This window comes from Pterocles gutturalis, unplaced genomic scaffold, assembly GCF_000699245.1.
Source record: "Pterocles gutturalis isolate BGI_N339 unplaced genomic scaffold, ASM69924v1 scaffold24783, whole genome shotgun sequence".
Lineage (NCBI taxonomy): Eukaryota > Metazoa > Chordata > Aves > Pterocliformes > Pteroclidae > Pterocles > Pterocles gutturalis.
In genome coordinates this window covers 1,022-25,021 of record NW_010123730.1, presented here as the reverse complement: position 1 = coordinate 25,021, position 24,000 = coordinate 1,022, and the positions used below count along the sequence as shown (strand labels likewise).

General features: G+C 37.4%; 1 protein-coding gene across 1 annotated transcript; it reads right to left on the bottom strand.

Moving 5' to 3' along the window:
* Positions 1-200: 200 nt before the first annotated feature.
* Positions 201-21,926, bottom strand: LOC104465111 (otogelin-like; the record flags this gene model as incomplete). Its single annotated transcript, XM_010078028.1, has 19 exons — positions 21,917-21,926; positions 20,010-20,127; positions 19,232-19,311; positions 16,992-18,822; positions 16,219-16,724; positions 15,047-15,318; positions 14,247-14,415; positions 13,133-13,269; positions 11,805-11,894; positions 11,235-11,418; positions 8,572-8,792; positions 7,485-7,623; positions 5,131-5,325; positions 4,060-4,272; positions 3,197-3,301; positions 2,711-2,821; positions 1,528-1,629; positions 970-1,068; positions 201-241 (listed from the first exon to the last, which is right to left on the bottom strand). Coding segments are annotated over exons 1-19 (4,623 nt in total), but the record flags the coding sequence as incomplete, so codon positions are not given.
* Positions 21,927-24,000: the final 2,074 nt, after the last annotated feature.

Sequence of the window (24,000 nt, the reverse complement as noted above, 5' to 3'; positions counted from 1 at the left end):
TGGTGTACAGCCATTTTATTCTGCAAGATATTGAAACTTAACTGGCTTCTTAAAAATGGATATGTCTTCATGTAAAGCAATTTTTAAAAAAGAGAATGACATGACATTTCATATTTCATTGATAAAACTATAAGATACTGATGAACAGATTTATTAAGAAATTAATAAAACAATACCGACAAAGAAAATGAATTTCATACCAGTTCACACTGAGGTTTAGGGATCGTTTCACACGCACATTCTGAAACAAAATAGAATAATAGAAACAATAGTTTAGAAAGTTATATTCCATTTGCTTAAAACAGAGCATCAGAGAGATCAGAAATTCCAGGTTTAAAAGTCATCACTAAAGAAGTTCTGCTGGTTTTTGAAATATACCCATCTGGAGAGTCTAGAATTATGTTTGATTTCTGTTCCATCCTGAAAACTAATACCAGCTTCTATGACCACCTTTACTTATTACAACAATTTACAGCATTGCATCAACTGCAGTCCAGCTGAACACATTAAAAAAAATATGATAAATCTAGCCACTGCTAGCCCCCTTGCAGTGATGACAATCATTGCAATCAATATAAAGCAATGGAGAATTGTGTTTAAGGCATTACAAAGAGATGTATGATATACTACAATCTTTGTAAACTGGCAAATTCCTGACCTGTGAACCTAATGTTTGGGGTTTTTTTTAAAGCCATAAATAATTTATCAACTCTTACAAAATTTTCAGTATCATAAGTCACCCAGTCTGGATGGGCAAATTCTACAGTACATTATCACCCTTTTGAAGCAAGAAAAAACAAAACAGGCAGATTACGAAGTTCTGTACCATGAGATGACTTTTCTAGATAATTTGTTCATGAGGAGAACACAATGGTATAGCTGGCTTAAACCAGACTTAACCCAAGAGGCCCAAGCTCTTGTCAGTGTCTTATTGTCTAAGGCAACTAAAATGAAAATCAGTCATTTTACCACATCTCCGAAAGGGGCAGCACTTCTCTGGGCTCCATACTTCCACCAAAGACATGCCTAGCATACATTTGAATTCAGGACAGCGATGTATTTCACAAACTAAAATTAAGAAAAGGGAAGTCCAATAAACACAAGATTGTCATATTTTGATGAACGGAGATAGGAATCAAGAGACAGCAAATTACTTATTCGTAATAAATACCTTTAGAAAACATCTTACTTGAAAAGCCTAATAATGAAAATTTAATCATTAGCCATCAGGTAATAAAAGTATAGAGTACAACTATTCTAGGGAAATATTTTAAAATCTCCAGACTTTTGGGCCTGAAATTACTCATTTGTCTCCATAATACAGATAATCAGATAATGCTTTAGGCACACAAAGTTTTAAAAGCAAATATTATTTGTTCGGGACTACAAATGAAAATATATGTTCAAGTGGAGCTGTATCTCTAATCCACCATGTTTGGCAATGAACATCCACACTACAAAATCTAACTACATTATTTTATCCAAAATTTGATATTACTTAAAATATAAAAATCAAGTCAAACTTACCACACTGGTATGTAGGGCAACACCTCTCCGTAGTGTTGCCATCCACGATAAGAACTTCTCCTTCTTGACATTTGGGTATTTGATCAGAGCAAGCCCCGCATGCTGGAGAAAACAATTATTTAAATCTAAAACACAGGAAGAAATTTTACCACTGCCTAGGAAACATGCCCATATGTTTGTCACAGACATATATGGAAGAGAACAGAGATACTGTGAATTCATCCCTTACAGTCCCTATACAAGGGGCTAATTTTCAGCACAGCTTGCCTTTTCTCTGTCCCCTGCTATAAAGAATGAATATATTGTTTGTGAGTCAGATCACAACAAACAGGATTTTCTCTCCCTTTCTGTTATAAAATATTTTGCTAGATTTCCTCTCCTAGCAACTCACCCTTTTGTTTTCAGGAATGCTCCTCTGCCCAAATGATAGGACCTTTGTTCACCAATAAAGGGCATCTCCTGTGATTCCAGTGTTATCCTCCCACTTGAACACATATCAAAAAGTACCTATCATGGTTTTCATATGTACAATGCAAAGACTTTCTATCAAATAAAGAGACAGAAGGATGCTGTGCAGACAGTAAGAACTAAACAAAGCTATCTCATGATCAAAGTGACCCTGATTACTGTAAATAATGGAAGTGTAATTCCAGTTTTCTATTAACACTCAAATTTTTGCACATGGAAGAGCTAATCAAGATTACTTGGCCTTTGGTACACAGATATCTCTGTGCAAAAATAAGAGTAAATTCAACAGGACCTCATTATCATTGGAACTCCTATACTGATGCTGAAAGTGCAATTTTATTATTTAAGTCATTAAAGGCCAAGCCCCAAAAGAACTGAAGAGATTTGCATAATGCTCTCATATGGGATATTTACCATTGAGTAAGATGGGCCATAGCTGATACAACAGGATATATGGAACAAGAGCATATATAACCTTGGTCTTCTTCCAGGTAAAATATCCATGCACCTAGCCCACACACTGTATATGGACAGCCTCTCAAAAGCCCTCAACTCCCTTATCCACGGACTCCACCACCACCTCTCTACATGACCGAAGAATACTGCTCAGCTGCACAAAGCCATTTTGTGACAAGGAGGCTTAACTGGCAAGATACAGTGGACATCACTGCATATGCAAAAACACTTATAGTCTCAGCCAGCCAGGGTACTGTACCACATATATAGGAAATGCAGCAGGTACTCTCCACCCGAGCAACAATTAGTGTTTGATCATCTCGACAGCTTGGTATCTGCTCCACTGGTTCACATTTTGCTGGATCACATTCTGAAAAAAGTACAACACATGTATTTCTTTACACAAAGTATAGCATTCCTCCTTTGTTATGCAATATCCCTAAGAAGTGGCAGTGCAGAGCAGAGAAATACTATAAGACACTTTAGAAAAATTTTTACCTTGTATCATAAGAGAGCAAAGATACATTCTCACCTGATTGTTAAACACAAGACTCCTTTCGTCATTATATCTGCTCAAATTGAGGCACAGACCAGCCCTGAGCTTTTAGATGAAAGATAATTTTGTAAATGGCCATACTAACACTGATGTCTACACTAACTACCTTTTTGCTTCCAAATTGATGTATTTAGTTTACTGGATGTCTTTTACAGGGTGAACTTTTTTACCTTTTCAAAAGAAACCTACCACAAACGTAGTTGGGACAACAGGATTCTTCACTGTAGTAAGTGACCAGCTTTTCCAAGCCATTACACTCAGGGATTAGGGATTCACAGAGGCTCTGATTACAAACTGTTACAGAAAGGGAAATAAAAAAAAAAACAAACTTCTAAACTATCTTATGCATTTATAAGTCAAGTAGAGCAATGGCAAGCAGTTTTTTCAGTTTAAGACCCCAAATCTCCAAATAACAACATGCATAAGAAAACCACAACAAACTATCAAAAAAACCTGAGGCAATATTCAGAAGAGTCCAGCATTTGCAACACTCTCTATGTAGGCAAAGCTAAACTAGAGCCGAGTCCTTATGAGAACTGAAAATAAAAAACTCCTGTGGAAAACTCACTGCAACATCATATCCCAGGTGGTCAAAACACATAAACTGCTTGCAATCTCTTTTTGAAGACAGACTTTCTAAGCTAAATAAGGATTTTAAAAGAAGGTTATACAAGTTTTTTCTACTGCTCACTTTGTAAATTATATAAACAATCATCTGATCTTTTTTCTAGCAATTAGCTATATCATTCATTTGGATTTGGATATTAAAAATAAATCAGTAGCCTGTACAGCTGAGAGAAACGTAACTCATATCCAAACAAACAGAGCTATTTCAGTCCTTATAACCCTTGTCCACTCCCTCTAACTCTCCCCCAAAACCTACTGAATTTTGAGCCAAATAGTACAAAGTTTCTACAGTTCTCTAGATAATCTGTAAACTCAAACCAAAGTAATTTCCATTCATTTCAAAAGTGGGATGGGTAACAGGAAAACAAAACACAGAGAAAGGGTATCTGCATATTCCAGTGGGCAGTATTCATAATCATACTTACTACAGATCTTCTGAGGACAACATGTCTGATCACCAGGAACAAGCAAGGCCACTTCTGCAAATCGCTGGCAGTCTAAATTGTGGATATCTGAACAGTTGTACTCCACTGGAATAATGGTCTCACTGTCAACACATTTTTGCATACAGCATCCGCTCAAAGAAGTCTTCCAGATCTCACCTACTGCATGAGGTGCTCCTGAGCTGTCTGTACAAGCTAGATCAGGACAACAGAAAACAGAAGTCCTCCCTTTTTACTTCAAATTTTGACCACCATTTTCTTCCACAGTGGGTGTGGAACTATGAAGTATAAAAATCAGAGTTTTAAATGTATCACCTATCTGCATGACCCCTCAAAAAAGTGAACGAGGAGACAATATGAGACTAAGTTTGTATGAGAATGCAAGACACTCAATATCTTCCAGAGTATCAGGGCCTTCACTTCGTTTTGTCTCCACTTAAAATCTCAATCCAATCCTTTTTTTTAATCTGAAAATAAGTTACTTTTGTATTTCACACATAGCAAAACTATTATTAATTTACAGTGCTTTATGTAATCTGATTCATAATAAACTGCACCTTTCAGGTTTGTGTTACTGTTAAGTATTGGTCCAAAATTTATTGTGCTTAGGCAGAACTGTAATGAAAATAAATATCAATTCTGGCAGAAAGAACATAGGACACATATATATATTATTCAAAATGTGTAATTAACTGTTGCCGCATGTCTTTTCAATGCTATTTCATACCAATATGTTGGATCCCTTGGCAAAGGGCTAGGTGAAAAAGAGGCCAAGATTAACATACTTAGGATAGTAGAATGCATGAACATAAGCAAACACTTCCATTTTGAAGAGTATCCTCCAGCTGAGAGAAGGTGAGCAGAACTGTATGTCACAAGGACATTCCCTGCTTGCTCACCTGTACAGCTAAAGACTACGGAATACTTAGAGTCCTTAACCGAATGACATATGCAGAACCCACACAACATCAGGCCAGAACTCTACTTACTACTAAAGAAGCATCCAACCACCAAATTGCAGATAATAAAGAAGAAAATTACATCCAAACATACCACATTTTTCTTCAGGAATACAGAGAGCAGTATGAGCTTGGTGAAGGATGGTCCCTCCAGCACAGACGCAGCCTTCTGTCAACACTGAGCAGGAGTCTGAGTCCAGAGAAGTAATCTCGCTATTCTGACAACTATCCGCAACCTCACAGGCAGCTATACAAGCCTGATAGGAGAAGTTTTCAGAGCAGGGGAAGGCTAGGACAGAAATAAACAAATCACTCATTCTAAAGGTGTAATCACACAAGGCAGTACCTAAGAGAAGACATTACTGTCTTCTTGTCAAGTTTCTGTGCTTGCCAACTCAGTAGGATCTACCAACCTAAAACTCCAGTACAGACCAGTTACCTTCTACATGACAAATTCAAACAAAAGGAAGTTTGCCAACTCAGTAGGATCTACCAACCTAAAAATCCAGTACAGACCAGTTACCTTTTACATGACAAATTCAAACAAAAGGAAATTGCAAACACTTCTCCTTGTAATAACATTTTAATCAGGCTTCGGTTTGCATTTTGGTAGTAGAGATATCAAACCATGCAACAGTGTTGACATAAAGTAATTTAAACTTCAAAAACATTTGCAACTACTACACAGATTAATAATACAGTGTTCTGTGTCATTGTCAATACTTTGCAGTGGCTAAAGAAAATGCAGTCATTACTAAAGGACAAAGCTTTATCAATTACAAAAATATTTATGTAAAGGCAAAGTCACCATTGTTTTATGAGGAATAATAAAGAATGGGATGAAGGCATTACTATATTTAATAGATATCCACATTAATTACTCTCTTGAATGCGCATGTTATTTTTAAGTTAATAAACACAGTAAAATTTATCATTCTTTATACTATTAATGTAAATTCATTGCCATGTTATGGGTGCATGCAGGAACAGAATAGAAAAGCATCTCATTTTGATTTAACTTTTGCTGTTGAAAACTTAACGTGATCTTTCACTGGTTCAAAACAGTGATTAAAGCTGCATAAATATGGCAAACAGAGAATGACTACAAATGCCAACAGTGTGGCTCTGTGAACTAACAAAATACATGATCCTCATCGTGTAATGATACCTAAGTCAGACAGCAACACCATCTGGAATCATGGTAATGAGACAAGGCCCAGTTCACAAAGGGACTGGGAGAGAAAGTTGATTTTATTCAGCTCCTCACTACTAAAAATGGCCATAATGCCCCACAGGAACTATCTATTAGAGCCCTGTAAATAGAGGAACTCAGGCTTTTAAAAAAATCAGTCTATAGCGTGTCAACACAAAATGCAGGCAGGACTCCATGGTTCTTCCTAGCTAAGCATGCACCACTAGAGGTCACTGTGATATAAAAATACGAGAGTGATGCATTCCCTTCACAATAGATGGAATACTTAACTATATTTACAGATATATTTTATCAGATGTCTTTTTAAATTGTTATTTGCTAGCAAAATCCATACAAACTTAAGAATCTTTTTTAAATTGACTGTTTTTAAGCTTTAGACTCAATAACTATTATTTATGGGGCATTACAACATGCTTTCATGAGCCTGTACACATGTATCCACCTTAAATCACTTCATAAAAGACATCACCTTATGATTTCTATGTATAGTGAGTTCTTTTATTTTGGGGATCATGCTTCATCAATAAGTCTTTCCCTTTCAACCACTGAAACCACAGACCTCCCTATGTTATCACTGCATAGGGCTTTTCCTAGGCGATCATTGACAGCATAAAGAGATGCTGTAATTCAAATTTTCTGTTTACTGACAACTACAGATCCCATTTGGCCTTACATTTTGTATGTTGCTATGGGAGAAGTCTTCTGCCAGGATACTCTAGCTCCCACGTTTTCACTCCTTACTTTCCATCTTATCTCAAAGGTGTTTCATTTCTCTAATCGCTTCTCCAAAGATTCAGCTTTCTGGAGCAGCATCAAGCAAACATCATCAATTCAAAGTACCACAGAACCTTCTGTGGCTTCCTCCTTTCCACTACCAATTCTGTTGTGTTTTTGTTTTATCAGTGGAAAGGGGCTGAGAGAAATGAACACTATATTGCAAATGAGAAGATTTGATTTCCACAGTAAAGTACATTATAAGCCAGAGGTAGACTTCTGAGCAAGGTTCTTTAGCCTACTTTTTCCATCTGTGAAATGGCTATAATGGTCCTGATTCCTTCTGCATGCTGCCTTGAATTGCACCACAAAAAAAATGCTGATTTTATTATCTCAATAATGACTTCCAAAGAACGTGAGGACTCAAAAAGCACTGATTTTTTCGACTTACAGTAACACTTAAATTAGGCCAATTTTATCTCAGTGAATGCTAGAGGTACACATACATGCAGAATACTTACGGCAGTAATCAGAGCTCCTCCATTCTATACAAATATTAAATTTGTTGCACATTGCCACATAGGCAGCTAGTGAAATGCATGGATTTCGAATGTACTCAGTGTCTTGAACCCACATATTGCAGAATAGCTCAGGTGGAACCTAATAAAGAAAAAATAAATACTGCACCTTCACAGAGACCCTGCTAGGGAAGAAACAGATTGACCTTTTAAAATATCAGCTACCAACAAAGCCAAAAGTTCTTAGTTCACAGTAAGAAAGAGGCCACCAGACTTCACTGGTGTATAGAGACTCTACTAGTATTTAAAAGTAAGGCTTCTTGAATATATAAAAAAAAAAAAAAGAGATAAAAAATATTTGTTTGTTAATATATGTATATAAAAAATATCTATGTTCCTCAGTTTAACCTCTCATATGTGCCAAGGCAAGAGCTAACAGTTTTTCCAGCAGAAGGCATAATTACTCATTGTTCTTCTCTTCCATACCTCTATGTTTTTGTCTATTTTTGGCCTCCTCTTCACCAAACTCAACAATATGCACAAGGTAAAATGGTAAATGTACTCATATGAGCACAAATATATAGTTCATTTGCACACTGAGTTTGTTATTTGCTTTAGGTTTGCTTTAAATGGTCTGTTCTACCCTCTTGTCTCTCTAAGCTGGAACTCCTTGTCTCTAGAGCCTTTGAGAATGCAGGCTCTCAGAGTACCTATTGTGATTCATAACTCATTAAATTACTGAATACTTAAGGATTAATTAAATCCTAAAACTATTTTATTTTACTTCACTCAACATCATATTGATACAGTCAAATTAGCTGGGACTGATTTATAAATGAAACAGTATTGTCAAAACTAACAGATATATATAATGAATTCTGAAGGTGTTAGTTGTTTATTGCCAGTCTCCTATCAAGCTGGCAAACTCCTCAATTATTTTTACCTTGCAATGGCGGATACAAAAAAGTATCTATTTCATTCCACAGATGTGGTTACATGTAGTTTCACATTAATAAATTTATCAAGTAGACAAAATTATATCAGAACTGCATCTCTTTCAAAATGCAAGCTTCCAAAATAGTTAACATACATAAGGATGACAGCTGCTGAAGGTCTGGTTCAACACCAGTCTTAAGCACTCTGAGCAGTCCATGACTGAGCAATTAGTTTCCTGATGCCTGTCTTCTCCAACATACTTCAGTGTGCCTGGCACTTGCCAGCTGTCTATGAAAATTGATGGAGCATCACTTTTGCTTAAAACAGTCCTGTTGGGTAGCATCAGGTCATTTTCCAAGCTTCTGTCACAAAAACCTGTGTATTATCATAAGAAAAAAGGTTAACACCACACAGTTCATTCTGAAGTATATTTGAAGTTGCATATTCAAACAAGTCAATACCTTTTAAAAAACTTAAACAACATGACGGTATCACAATCCACAACAGATGTGAAAAGCCTCTGCTGGTAGGATCAAAGCACACAAAATTCAGATAAATTAAGCAAAGCAAAAGTAAAGATGCATCTATGAATTAAGATGGGTGAAAGGAAATCTATTGCTTATCAAAGAGGTGGTTCAAACAGCCCAGTTCTGGCATACAAGCTTCACCCCTCAGTTGCAAGCACTAAACAAAAACGTATTTTAAAAAAGGTTACCAAGGCCCTTTGAGAGCCAGCTGGTAGGAAAAAAAAAAAAAAAAAAAAAAGATGAATGATGGACCAGTCCCCCATCCTTTCCTCCTTATCACAGTTTCTGGGACTTTTGTATCAGACTTCTAGAATGCTTTCTTCTGACATCTCTACAAATTTGCACAGCAATTCTACATCTTTATCTCTTCAAAAATTATTTGTGGATTTAACCTTTTCTAGAGAAGTGGTCTGTTTTACCATTTTTCACCGATACTTGATGACATGAGCACACAGTTGACAACCAGTGATGTAGCAACAGGCATTCAGAAAGCCAAACAGCTTTTGAAACTGTAACCATCATTCAACAGAAAATGTTTCTGGTTGAACTTTCTGAATTTGTGAGTCTATGCAATACAAACTGAAAGTACTTGATGGTTCTGAGAGACTTCAAAGGATTGCTGTCATGTCTGGGATATCTTTTTCCACCACTTCTCTTACACATTGACACAGGAGACTAAAGCTTCACGTTTGGCTTGGTGGGATCTGGTTGCAGCTAAAACTGACATGCCTGCACTTTTACCAGTTTTGCTACAGTGATGTCCATATTCCCTTCCCACATCCCTCATCTCCCACACCAGCTCTTCACCAGTTGCCACGCTTGCCTGATCCTTCCACTGTAAGAGACACTGTTGTCTCTGACACAGATCCTTCCAAGGGATGCTGGCTGCTACAAAACTTTAATGGTATCTTCAGTTTTATCACTTCCATGAAACTGGGAAATCAGGACCTAACAATGCTGCAGTTCAGCCAAAAGACACCTGAGAAAGCTCAAATACAAGGAGCAGACTAACACAGAAAGCACAGGAGATCAGAGTAGACTAGTTTATCCTGAAAAGATGCAGTACAGACAGCACATTTAAAGCAGGCTCTGGTAAGTCACACCAGACAGGACTGCACTGACAGGTCTATGCAGAGAATCCCAGTCAGAGACGAATACCAGAAAAATAAAGCATATTCTCTGAAGAAGTTGTACTTGGAACATCATCCACAGAAATGTGTTGCCCTCTAGTTAAAGCGCCTTGTAAACCAGGAATGTAATGTTCCCAGTTCTCCCTCTCACAGTAATCAAACAGGTAAAGGTAAAAGAGACATTCAGGATAAATTGAATCAGCCTTACTAAAAAATACAAGTTACTTTCTTGTTTCTGTTTGATCTCATTACAACAATGATTATCCAAATGGATTAAGAATGATGTTGAAAACAAAAGTCAGGGCAAATCACAGATAACAATCCAATTTCAAAATAGCCGTAAATTCAAACTCTCTTCCTTTGCAAGAAGCACATTACTGTCTGCAGGACTTGGAACTGGACTGAGCTATCACTGGTATTTGACACTGAGCTACAGGCCTTTGCCCTTTCTGGAACTGGAAAGATATCCACTGTAATTGTATGAACGCTGTAACCCTGGTTTCCAGCTCCAATTTACAGCAGATAAATTTACAGATTCAGGTGTCACAGTAAGGATTCACATCAACAAATATATGCTTCCAAAATCTATAGCACCAAGAGCTTATTCAAGGCTGTGTTTTTTAGAAAGATTCTATGTGAAACTATTGAGCAGATGTAACAGAGCACAACGTTTTGGTTATTTAACCCACCACTGTTAAGAAATTCTCTCTGAACTATTTGCTCCAACAGACAAACTAAGATCAGTTCTCTCAAGTTAACATTTCCTGTGAATTCTGACCTTTAGAAACCAAAAATAGCACATATTGCTTCCTATCAGATGGATATCAAACACTAAATCTGTAAATGACCTTATTTGACATTATGGATTTTTGCCTGACTTATTTGGGTTTGGTTACAGCAACATGCCTGTGATTCAATCAGGTTACAGTCAGAAGCAATACTATGGGTAAAAAGTGATTACCTGGATAGGCATCAAACAACATTTCAACAATTAACAAAATTAGTAATAATTTAATTTTAATAGTATCACAAACTTTACAATGATCTGCAATAACTCTTTTGGGCCAGATCCTGCAAAAGATAGCTTATATAATCAGGAAAATGCACTTCCCTAGCAAAGCATCTGAATGCCTTTTTTTCTTGCACTACTCTATACTTACCACATAGTCCCAAAGCTCTTGGTTCTCTGGTATTATTAAACTCAATAATCATCACGCCTGTGTTGTGAAACCACTGAATTCTGATTTTTGTTGGGGTCTCAACTGCATACTTGAAGCCCGAATCCTCGACTTTGTACCCGTATTTTCTAATAGTAGGCGAAGCAAATCTTGAATTTACTGTTATCTAAAATACACAGAGAGAAGACGTTAAATATCAGGTACCAAGTGCTGTAGGTAGAAGAACTAAGGCCAGATTCTCAACAGCTTAGGAATCTATCTCATAGCTAATTTCAAAAGAAGTCAGGCTCACCTCTGCACAGATAATATAGGTACTAAAGAAACTAACAGTTTATGTGCCTTGCTCTGTGACTTACCTCATTAATTGTCCTTGTATCACAGTTTGACTCTTTGAATTCACAAGCAGTTTACTAAATTACAAAGTTGGAACAATGAATTATATTACCTATTGTGTCCTACTCTAATCTTCAGTATCCACACGAGGAGGCAGTTGATTACAGAAGTAAGATGCTATCTAAAAGGCAAAGAAAAACAAACCCTCAAAATACTTACTTTTCTACTTAAACGATTTATAATAATTTGGTTTGATACATAGGTTAAATTCAACATCGCCAGGCACAAAGAAGTTGAATCTGAATCACTCTGTGGAGAAAGCAAAAATACATCAACCATAGTCATGATGTGCAAAATCTTTATATATTAGCTGTTTATTGTTTTTAGGCACTGGGACACTAAGAATTTTTGGGTGCTATATTTTTAAGAGAGGAAAATTGCTGCTGATTGTAGTTTCACGTCCGGACTACAAAAGGCATCTGGATAGCATTCTTGCAAAATAAACAAAATATTATGATCTCATGGTGTTCAGCAACTGTGTTGTATAACCCAATCTTGAAACTAAAACAGAAATAAAGGTTTTCAGAAAAAAAATAAGGTGGTCTAGCTGTTAGGACACTGAAAAACATGGACTACATATCTGAAGGAAAGCAAAAACGAGACTGACAATTATGAATCTATATGATACATGAACAGTACAGAAGTAATGGATCAGAAATACATGCATACTTTCCAAGCTACAAGGTGCTGAACAAAACAGAAAGCATTGAATACAACAGAAAAACAAATCTGAAAGTGAGATCTCCTTTTCCATATCCATCATACGGAGCTTCTGGAATTAGCTTCTGTAAGGTACTACTTGGGACAAACTTTGTGATGGATGTTTACATGGACATCAAAATTGCAACGCTTTCATAGAAGAGACTGGAGTTTAAAGAGTTTTGTAAAGGCTCACAAGAAATTAACTCTTCATGACATAAACACAGTCTACATTACCCATTCAGTAGGATACCCACTAAGGTTTCTCTCTTCCCTCTCTGAAACAAGTATTTGCGCCATCAGAAACTCAAAATGCACAGGGTGGTCTAATCTAGTCTGACAATCCTACAGGCTTTTATGGCTCTGAAGATCGGTGTCTCCAGTGCAAATGTCTCCATATGGCCATAGATAAAAGTCATGCAACTAAAATACACGAGTGGTACGCTGCTACACTATGGTGGTACTTATTATGTGATGGCATTCACAGAAGTGACTACTAGATGTACATCCACTTAATCTCTCCCCACCTTGTCTCTTTTGCACACATAATAAAATAACACGGACCTACCGCTCACCTTTCAGCTGTTTCGGAAGGAACTATGCATATACAGTCAGGTGATAAATTGCTATACAACTCATAAGTGTTGTAGAGTGCAAGTACAATTCATAGATATTGCACAGATGTGAATAATTAACCACAGATATGTAGTATTTCTATGCTCCTTCTTTTAAGGTACATCTTATTAGCAGTACTGAACACCATTTGTTAGCTGATAAATGTTACTTACCATTCTACAGTCAAGGACATGGATGGTTATAGTTTCATCTTGAGTTTGACTAACAACGTAGGATGCTTCTTTGGATAAAGCCACGTGATTTCCATCATAGGTTACAATGCTGAGATCAGAAAAAATTGTGCAACGGCCTAATAAAAATAAAAATATATTAAATGTTTTTCTAACTTATTTTAGAATTTCTGTAAATATTACCAAATATAAAGACAAACAAAAAATTTTATAAGATTAACTAGCTTACCAGAGTTTCATATACGCAGTGCATACTTTCAGCTCTATCTGATACTGCTGCACCTCTATAAATGGACAGCAGAGTCAAATCCTGTGTATGTCAGGGGGACAACCTGCAGGCCTCTGCAATCAGTTCTTTTCTTACAGTTCTTGCCAGCAGAGGTTTGTAATTTTTCCAAACCCCAAACTAGCAAAAAAAAATGAATGACAGTGTATCAAGCCAGATCCCTAGTTCCCTTCTAGTCTTGATTCTAAGGTGGAAAGTTTCCTTCTTCCCAGACCTATTGCTAAAGCTTTTGTGTTTCAAAGGGCTTGGAGTTCTGCTCCTAGTTATTTCAAACTCTAGAGCATAAGCAGAAATTTGCATTGCTCATCTCTGCATCCTTTCTTTGCTATTATAGACTAAATTGAATATTTTAAAAAGTTTAGATCCTTCCTGCCCAATTCTAGGTAACTGATGGGAGTGACAACAGCACAGCTATGCTTTCAGAGTCCCCAAACTGTTAACAAACCTAGTTACAAAGCCTGGGGAATCTTCTGATCCTGAAGTAGATCTAAGATGAACCAAAAAATCTACACTGACTACGTGTCTTCTGATTAGACAGAAGACAAGATGGGCCTAAGTCAGACCTAGACATGTCCACTGCAGATACCTAATGCTGGGTAAGAGGAACATCCTACATTGAAGGAGCTTTTTGATTTAATTTCCCTGACGTAGAACTAGAATTATGAATTGCATTAGACAATGAGTAACCCATATAATATGCATCTTCTATTTCTACACCATGGTATAGAAATGTCAGTTCCTAGCCTTCTCACACATACTTTAAATTGTTACCTAAATTCACTTCAAAAGTACTGCATAATTAAAACTTACATGCACATTCCCACTTTGGGCAGCATTTGTCACCATTCACTTGAGTAGCAAATCCTAAAACTCCACAGCTGGGTTGAGTTGTGTTGTACGGACAGTTCTGTGACTTATTAACTTGGATCAGTTGTCCATCCAAGCAAATGTGTTTTATGCATTCATTCTCTGTGATCGGCTAAGGCATATTTAATAAAAGACACAGGTTACTATTCTTACCAAGCTCGTATCACAATATTGCAGAGTATTTGCTCAAAAAAAGAGGCTAACATTCTTCAGGTACAGAATACTTATGAATCCCTGTGACACTGAGGGAAGGTACAAGTGAAGAGTATCTTTGAGAACCCGACCATTCTGAGGACAGTTTAAAACTGCTGTCCTATTGTAAAGTGGAGAACAGCATTAGTGAATTTTTAACTTTACATTAAAAGAAGTTAAGAAGGAAAAGCATGGAAGGGCACAGGCATCTTTTGAAAGATGCACTTTAAGGAGGGAAAATGTGACAAAAAACTGCCATTGAACAATATGAAGCACCATATTTTGTCAAAAAACCCATTCTTGTAATAGTCACACTCAGAAAAACTGAGGCCCAAAACACAGAGTATTATAGCACTTATAAAACCCATTATGCACAATGAAATAATGCAAAGTTACAGATATAATTGATAAAATAATAGGGCTCCCTATTTGATACAGATATTTTAAATCCTAGAGATCTAGGTATGGTTCATAATTTTTTTTTTAATCAGTGTGCAAAAGTAACCAAAACGTACTCAACATCAAACGGATAAATAGGTACAGTTACTCACTGTACAAGTTTGAAGAGTTGCTGTTTCTCTAGGCCGCATAAAAGCTGATGCTGTGACTCCCGATACCGCTTCAGCTGTCACCAGTCCATCAGAAAACGTTGTAGACAAGCCATAAATTGGTTTGGTAGACAAATAGGCAAAGGAGGAAACTAATGGAGCTGTTGTATCATTTGGACGGTCAGATACTGCTAGCAGTGAACTCACAGCAGACATTTGCACCTCAGATGGCATTTCAAGTTTTGAAGTTTGAGTAGTACTGACTGATGATGCAGCTACAGAAGAAAAAGGTTTTGGTTCAGAGGATGAATGCGTAGTGGATGGTCCTGATACAGTTATGTTAGAAGGAACTGCCGATGTGTTTGTGAAATATGGAGAGTAAGATGTCTGAGGTGTTTCTGGGGTAGCAGTGGCACCTTGAGTATGGACAGCTTGGACTTCTATTGTTAATTCTGGCTCTTCAGATTTTACTGTATCGAGGGGTATGGAAAAATAGGTGGGCTTCATAGAACTTGTGATGGATTCTGTTAATGCTTCTGCTTTGTCTGAAGCTGCAGATACAATACTAATGTTTTGTCGAGTGCTGCTTATCACTGAAGAGGCTGAAGCTGCAGCTGATGAATGGGCCACAGCCGACAACATTGTACTTGCCAGGAATGTGGGGTGGTAGGCAGTGGTTGAAAATGTGACTCGCTTAGGCAACACTGCAGTTTTCTCTGTACCACTTTTGCCTGTTGATGTGGATGGCACACTGCCCATCACAATGGGAATTTCTGTTGTTTCTGGTAACAAAACTGATGAAGAGGTTGACTTAGATTCTGGTGAAGCTGCAGTAGCTTCAAGTGTTTGACTTGAATCAACTGACTCAGGAAGCGAGGCCTGCTGTGTGAGTTTTAGACCAGTACCTGCCTTTTGTGTGGAAAAGGAAGGAAATGCTTCTTTTTTAACTGTTGTTAAAGAAGAGGAAGCTGCAAGTGCTTCTGGTGAGGAAGGGACGATGCTGGTGCCAAAAATCAAGTCAGCTGTTGTTCTAGTTGGGACTGTAGACTGCAAAACAGAAGAAGTTCCTGATACATATGGCTGCGTGACTAAATGGGTTAAATACACCTCCTTTTCAGCTGGTAAAATCACTTGTGTAGCACCTACTGAGGTAGGTAATACACTTGAAGGAACGCCTTCAGGTAGTGAGGTAATGAAGGGGTATGAGGAAGTCAATTCTACTGTAGCTTCAGTCGTGCTAAAGACACGTTGTGGCTGAGCAGTGGATTTTGTTTCTGCAGGATACTGGTAAATTGGGGTACTGCTTCGGCTTGTTAAGAAAGGCTCAGAAGTCTGATGACCAAGTTCCATAGCCTTCTGAGTAGAAAAATGTGGTATAGCCAAGGTCTTTGTGGTCTGTACTGAGAGTTTATCTCCTGAAGATGTCTGCCAAGAGAAGGGGCCTACTGAAGATGGAGGAAAGGATGGCTGAGCTGTAGCTGCTGTAAGTTTTACTGTATCTGTTATACTTTGGACTGTAGATTTCAATGCTGTAGAAACTATTTTAGTTTCTACTGGATATTTTGGTGTAGTTGTTACTTCTGGTATTATTTGTGTTAAAGAAGGAGAAGAGACCAATTTATCTGCTAGATACTGAGAGGTGGAGAAAGTGTAAGAAGATTTTGTTACTGGAAGTACAACAGAAGGCGACAGAGTTGATTTTTCTTTGGCTGTCATTACTTTTTTGGTTGTTATGGGCTGACTGCTGAATTCAGAAGATGGGGAGAACGTGGCATAAGTGATATTTAAAATAGCTTTGCCAGGCAATTTGTCATGTGATACTGTTGTTATTGGACTTGCTTGTTCTGTTATAGTGGATAAAGTAGAGAAAGTCAGGACTGGAGAGGTCTTTTCTATTGGTAACATAGATTTTGCTACAGTTGTTCTTGGATGTAAAGAGATCATTTCATGGGATGTATGCACGGGACTGAGTGCTGTCAGTGATGCTTCTTTTCCATATGAGGGTAGTGAAGGAAGAGAAATGTTTAAAGATATTAGAGAACTTGATGGTGAAGAGGGGAAAGCAGATGGCTTTCTAGTAGAGATGCTAGTAATTCTTTCCACTTGTGATTTATCAGGTTGTGTTGTCAACAATGTGGATTCAGTTGCGCTAACGAGAGTCAGTGGGGATCCAGTGACAGACGTTCTTTGAGCTGACTCTCTTTCTGTATCTACAAAAGGAACTGTGGTGGTTTCTTTTGATGAGATAGAGGTTTTAACTGGTGATGTGGTAACACTACCTGAATATGCTGAAGCGCTTGTCTTCACCGTACTTGAAACCAGAGTTGACTTGTATTCAGGAAATGTTTTTCCAGGAAACAAAGTTGACTCGGCTGGTAATGCAAAAGGGGATGTTCTTTTGGATGTTACCTCAACAGACAAAGGTGTCACTCTGATAGTCTCAGCCACACCAGCATATTTAGTGTATAATGTAGTCAGGAATGCAGTTGTGTTTAGAACTATGTATGAGGGATATCCTGTTGTTGAAACAGTTCTGAATGTTTTTTTTAATTCACCTGAAGCTGGAGAAGCAGGAGTAGGAACAGATACTGAAGGTCTTGTAGAGAGAGTGACAGATTTTTCAGTTGTAGAACTAGGATGCAGTGAATGCAGAGGGAAATAGGAACTTGATGCACGCTCCACGTGAGATACTGTTTTGTGAGTTTCTCTTGTAAATGGTAACAAAGTTGTTTCTGATGATCTCTCCTGAGTTTGCAGAGTTGTTGTCTTTGGACCTAGAGTTGTAGCAAAAGCTACCTCTGCAGTACCAGTCAGGTGTTGATGAGGTTCTGTAATTGCCTTTCCTAATAAAACAGGTGGTGTGGATGTTGGTGAAAATGTAGTCTTCACTCTTTGTTTGGTTAAAACAGTTGCCGCTTTTGTCGTTGCTGAAGACACTGTTTTAAACAAAGTAGTCATTGGGGGAGAAGATGATGTTACTGTAACATTAGCTACTGTGGTCAAAGACTGTTCTATTTTTGTCTCTTCTGAAGTTCCTGTTAGGTTTACTGGTGGTATATATGAAGGCATGCCCAGAGATGGTGATGCAGAAACCTGGGGCACATAGGCAGCAGTTTTTTCTGTTATTGATGCAAATGAATCGGATGTAAGTGTTGTAAGTCCTTCTGGTTTTACTTGTGCTTCTTTTGTGGGAAGTGTTTTTGTGACTATTTCTGATATTTCCATTATTTTAGTTTTGACTGGCATTTCTGTTGTTCTAAGTATAAGGGATGTCCCAGTAAAAATAAAAGTAGAAATTGGTTTGCTTTCTGATTCTGTGCTTGTAGTCACTGCATGTGTAGCAGTTACCGTCTGAGGTTCTGTAGCCCTCAATAGTTTAGTGGAACTACTACTGATCGGTTGTATCTTTGTGGAAGTTTCTGAACTGACAGTAGACGGAAACAATGGAGAAATGTCAACAGGAGAAGACAAGCTCACATTAGATTTTGTTGTCCCAGATATTGCTGTAATGCTTCTCCCAGATATCATTTCTGTTGACGGTGAAGAAATATTTGATGATAAAGTTATGGTTGGAAGTGTTGTATTAGACGTAACAGCTGAAAATTCAGTTTTCGCTGTAGTTGCAGTGAGCTGCAATTTTGAAGCAAGTGTGGTTTCCGTGTCCTTTGCTTCAGGTACACGACTGATCATTGCCAAACTTGTACTTGATGCTATATGTGAAACTGCTGGTGTTTGAATGCTGGGTGCCAAAGGTGGACTATCATCTGCAGGTTCAATGCCTGAAATCAGACACAAGTAAATTGTAGCCCAAAAACTATGAATAAATATAGTCATGAAACTAGCAGAGCTAAAAGGAAGTTGTGTTAAATCATATAAATTTGATCTTTTCAATTCCCTTAAAACTTCTAAAATTCATTTAAAAAATTAAAAAATAAATTCATTAGATCATTTACTCCACATATGTTACTGAAATGTTTTCTGAAGAAAGAACATCTCTTTAAAATTTGTCTGAGCTTTTTAAGGAGTGAAATTATTTTAACTAAAATGTATGTTTAGTGAGCTCAAGATTCATATAGCTAAGGTCATAGTCATGCAAATTTAAGCACCAATATTTGAAAAATTGACTAAAGACCTAAGAAATTAATAAGCTAAGTATCATACATAATATATACAATTTTTCAAACATACAGTCTTCAAAATACACGCATCTTTGAGTGATTTCATCCAGCAACATATTGAGAGGACAGGCAGGGATGCATCCTTCCACTCTAGAAGAAAAAAATTAGTATTAACCAGTTGAATGTATCTTGTGGATTGAGCATCTAATTTTAGGAAACAATTTATTTATAAGGTATTTTTAAGTAGACAGTTTTTCCATATCTAAATCTCATCACCTCAATGTACTCCTTCAAAATGTCATTACCATGGCTTCCATTCTCACTCAGATCCAAGCTAAAGCACGAACACTGCAACACTCAGCCTTTGAAATGAACAGCTGCATGTTCAATACTGAATTTTATTACTTAAGAAAGGCCAAACATTTTTACATACCAAAATCCAAATTCCAGTTTTACCAGACTTAGCACAAATTCCAATGGGGAAGAAAAGGCAAGGACAAACATGGCTGTTGCGAGACCATAATGAAAAAGTAGGGGCACAACTATTTCAAACCAACCTGTAATCACCTCTCTTTATTAATGCTCTATAATACCTCCCCCAGCTTGAAAGTTACAAATATACTAGTCATTCCAGAATCTGTCAATACTTACCTAACAACTGGAATGTCACTTTCACATAGCTGCTGCAGCAAGTTTTATTCCATCTTTTCTCCTTCACTTACCTCCTTATAAAAGAACACAGTCCTGCTATACTGAGCCTACACCCGGTCCCTCATATTTTTATTATGCTGCATAAGTATATTACCCAAATGACATACTTTTCCATAAAAATAAATACAGATAATTACTTTGGTACTGCCTGGCAGTTTTTTCCCAGAGGGTCCCTGCACGTCTTGAAACAAGGGCTTGTACAGGTATCATATTGCCATTCACATGTGGAAAGGGATAGAAATTTAAGTTTGACATCTGAAAAACAACAAAGATCTGTTATTCTCCTACATTGCTAAAAACACACAGAGAGATACATATCACTAAGAGGCATGCTCCAAGTTCACTGCAGCTCTAAATCTCTTCCTGTTTCTACGTGTGTTCTCTGCAAGTAAAACTGGTAATACTTTTTTTTAACTGCTAAGATCTTTAAAACACAGAAAAACGGTTTACATGAGATGTAGTCTTGCAAAATTTAACTCAAAACATATACTTCACCAGACAAAATAGTACCAACAATGAAAAACTATGGCAAACAAACAAAACCACCCAAAATCCCCCCAAAAACCCAAACCGCCTTCAGAGTACCTACACAGATAATGTTTATTGAAAGACTTCAAATTCACATAATTGAAACCCAAAGTACAAATTCAGATAGAGGAAGAGTTACAATTCCAAGTGAAAATAAATAGAAATAAGGATCAGCTATACTTCCAGGGCTTATTAAATTATGCAGGAACTTTACAAAATTAATGTAAAGAAGAAATAGACTGACGATAAAATCTGAGAGAAAAAAAATTGTGGCAATCATCTGGCTGACATGCATGTTCATGTGCAGTATCATGGCTTTTTTTTCTACCACAACCCTGCCCCATCTGCAATGCACAATGGTTTCTTGCACAATGCTAGACTAAGCCCAGTGACTCTACCAGTGTCTGCATGACTTATGCAATGTATCTGGATTTCAGTGTCTTCCTGTAGCAGTCAGGGCAGGGCAGTGACACTTCCCTTATGTTTATGCCTACAGAAGACCACCATCGTGACATATGGGTCCCCTCTAGATTAGTAAACCTGATCTTACAGCTATGTTGTTCAGAGCCTCTAAAGAGTAGCTGCTCTTAAACAATGCTTTTATTAATGACCAGAAATAAAATGTTTACTGCTTAGAAAAAGTTTCCATTTTTGGTCTTTCGAAGTATTTTTGCTCTTAAATTTTGCTGATCTTTTCTTGACTGAGATACAAAGAGAGTAGCTCTTTTACATCTTCTTGGAGTCATTCAGTTTTTCCATTAAGATTCTAAAAAGTTGTTCTGCCTGCAATTCAGGGACATCTGCGCTTACGGGTAATTATCTCTCTGACATTATTAACCATTAATGTCTTCTTTTTTAATACAAATAATTACATTAAATGAAAGGTGTAAATCAACCTCAGACAAAAGAGTGAGTATGTTGCCACCCAGCGTTAGCCATTTCACATGCCACCCTGAGCACACAACTTGTAACTGCTTTTGAAAACATGATTCTTAGGACAGTAACAAATGCATTTATAAAGTTACACTCCCACAAAAAGCTAAGTACATGTCACTGAATTCTTCTGTGACCCCTTCTAGTGAAACCAACTTAACTTGCTTAAATCTAATGGAGGCAAGGAATTATTTCCCTAATTTTGCCGACTGAGGTATGGGGTTTTGTATGCACTGAGAGGCCAGAGTGGTAAGGTTTAAGGACTAGAGAAAAAGACAGAACATTATCAGAAACTTGTTGGCACAGGCAATCACCGACAGTATTAATAACCAGTAGTAACAGTATATCCGACTGGAATCTAGGAAATCTCATGTTCAGACAACCCTAGATTAAGTACAGAGACAGATCCATAACTTTCAACCCTTGCCACAAACCTCCCCATTAATCACAGAAGAAGTTTCAAACACAATAAAGGCCCAAGCTTTGCAGAACACATACTGTAACCTGACGAAGAATGGTAGTTTCTCAATTTAGCAGAACAGGGATCGTGAATTAACACTTCCGAGTGCTGGGATTAACATACCATCTCCCATTCTCGAAATAAACTTAGACTTCTATGAAATGATTGCCATGTTTTCCTCAAGCTTTCCTATGGATTAAGTTCACAGCGTTCTCTGGTGTTGCATGCCTTGGTAGGAAACAGGGTTAATTTCTACATAGCCGCATGGCATTTGTTGAGTGGTTCCTAGACACTGCTTTCTGTCGAGAACAAAGAAAGTCATGCTTGTCTGTAAATTTTGTCTCTAGTTCTGCAGAAAGAAGTATGCACAACAGATGAATTAATGAACCTGGTTGTAATAATTATTTTCAAAGAAGAACTGTAGAACCAGCGGACATCTAATTTTCCAGGCAAGGGGTTTTAGAGAACTGAGTGTGCCAGGCCAAGCTGGATTAGGTTTGCGTGTGTGTAAATTACATAAAAGAACAGACCAAATCACCACAGCAAGACATGAATACACATTGAATTATTTGGTTTCCAGTATCTCAATAGTTTTCAGTATGTCTCAGTGAACCCATCAGATACAGTGAAATCTGTGCTTTATTATGAATTATGGGAAAATGCCTTTCCAGCATTAGGAGAATGTCAGTTCAGTCATTCATCATATTTAAAGTTTTCACTATTGGCAACATCACTTCTGGAATGCCTAAGCAGTCCAAGGACCTAGGTGATTGTGCAAATCACTGTAAAAAAACCCAAAACCAACCAAACAACACCATAGCAAGATGCAGTTCCTGCTTAAAAAGTTTAGACTAAATAGAGATTAGACAGAAAATGAAGGGGAGGTGACACAGAGGCACAGAGCCATGTCCTGAACTAACACGAATTTAAGAATAAGCCAAGAGAACAATAAATTATCTCTAAACCTAGCTAAAATAATAGATTATTTTGCGTCTTTTTAGTATATCTGTATATTAGCTATGATCCCAATACCCGCAACCATTAGGGTATAAGGAAAATCAGTAACAAAGTGCCTTAAAGCCATTCAAGCATCCCTCTCCCTAAACTGAGGGAAATACTCCTTTCACTCTCTGTATCGATTTTAGACATTCACTTCCACATCAGACCAACCTCAGCTTTATTGTTACTACTGTGCTGCTATTCCTGTGACAGAAACTACCACAGCTCAGAAACTCAGCATTTCACCAGTGTCATGGCACAGATGCTTTATGCTAGTCAGGATGCTAATCAGCCACCTCCACCACATGCCTCCCATTTTTTTAATACTTAAATTCCCCCTCCAGCAACCAGTAATACGAGCTTACTGTACTCTGTGCAACAGTACGGTTCACTCACAACAAAAGAATGATACACAGTTTACGGACAATGAGTCAAGCTTCTTATATCAGGCATGTGTTCCTCAAAAGGATTTGTCATGGCATTTGAAAATAACCATGTGTCTATTCGTGAAGACTACCAGCATTTGTCTTCTGTTCAGTGACACAGCAAATCCTTTACAAAATGGCAAATTATGCCCTGGATGACAGTCACTTCAGCTGACACCCCAACTGAGCCCACAGTTCTTTTACCTAACAGGAGCTGAGCATATTGACACGTTACAGTGCTGCAGAAAGCTTCTGTATGAATGCAGGTACACGGGTTGCCAAAGACAACATGTTAAAAGATATTCTCCAACTCCATTGTTTTCTCACTTGCTTGGACATGAGAGAAGCATTTTGTTCCCTTTAACTTCCGATTTTAATTCTTTGTGGCTTTCAAAAATAATTCTGTGGTAATGAGAACAGTTGCTAGCATTTAATGAAGAATTTTGATTTTTTTTATCACTGATAAAGTGTGGTTTCTGTTGAGTTACAACAGCCTTTCTTAGCAACTTGGCCACTTTTCTGTGTGTTGACAATTCCTACTGTTCACAAGTCCATCCTGCCTTTTTCTTCTATGCTGACTTTTACCTCTCAGGGACAAAATTTGCCATTCTCAGAATATGCATATTATGAATAATTTCATGTTATGCCCCAAAAATGGCTATTTACTTTAAAAAAATACCTGAAATTTGACATGTTCTCATGCTAATAAAAGGCTGTATTTAAAACAGAGGTTTTAAAAATAATGAAAAAAAAAAAAAGTATTTGCATTTTCATTCTGACCTA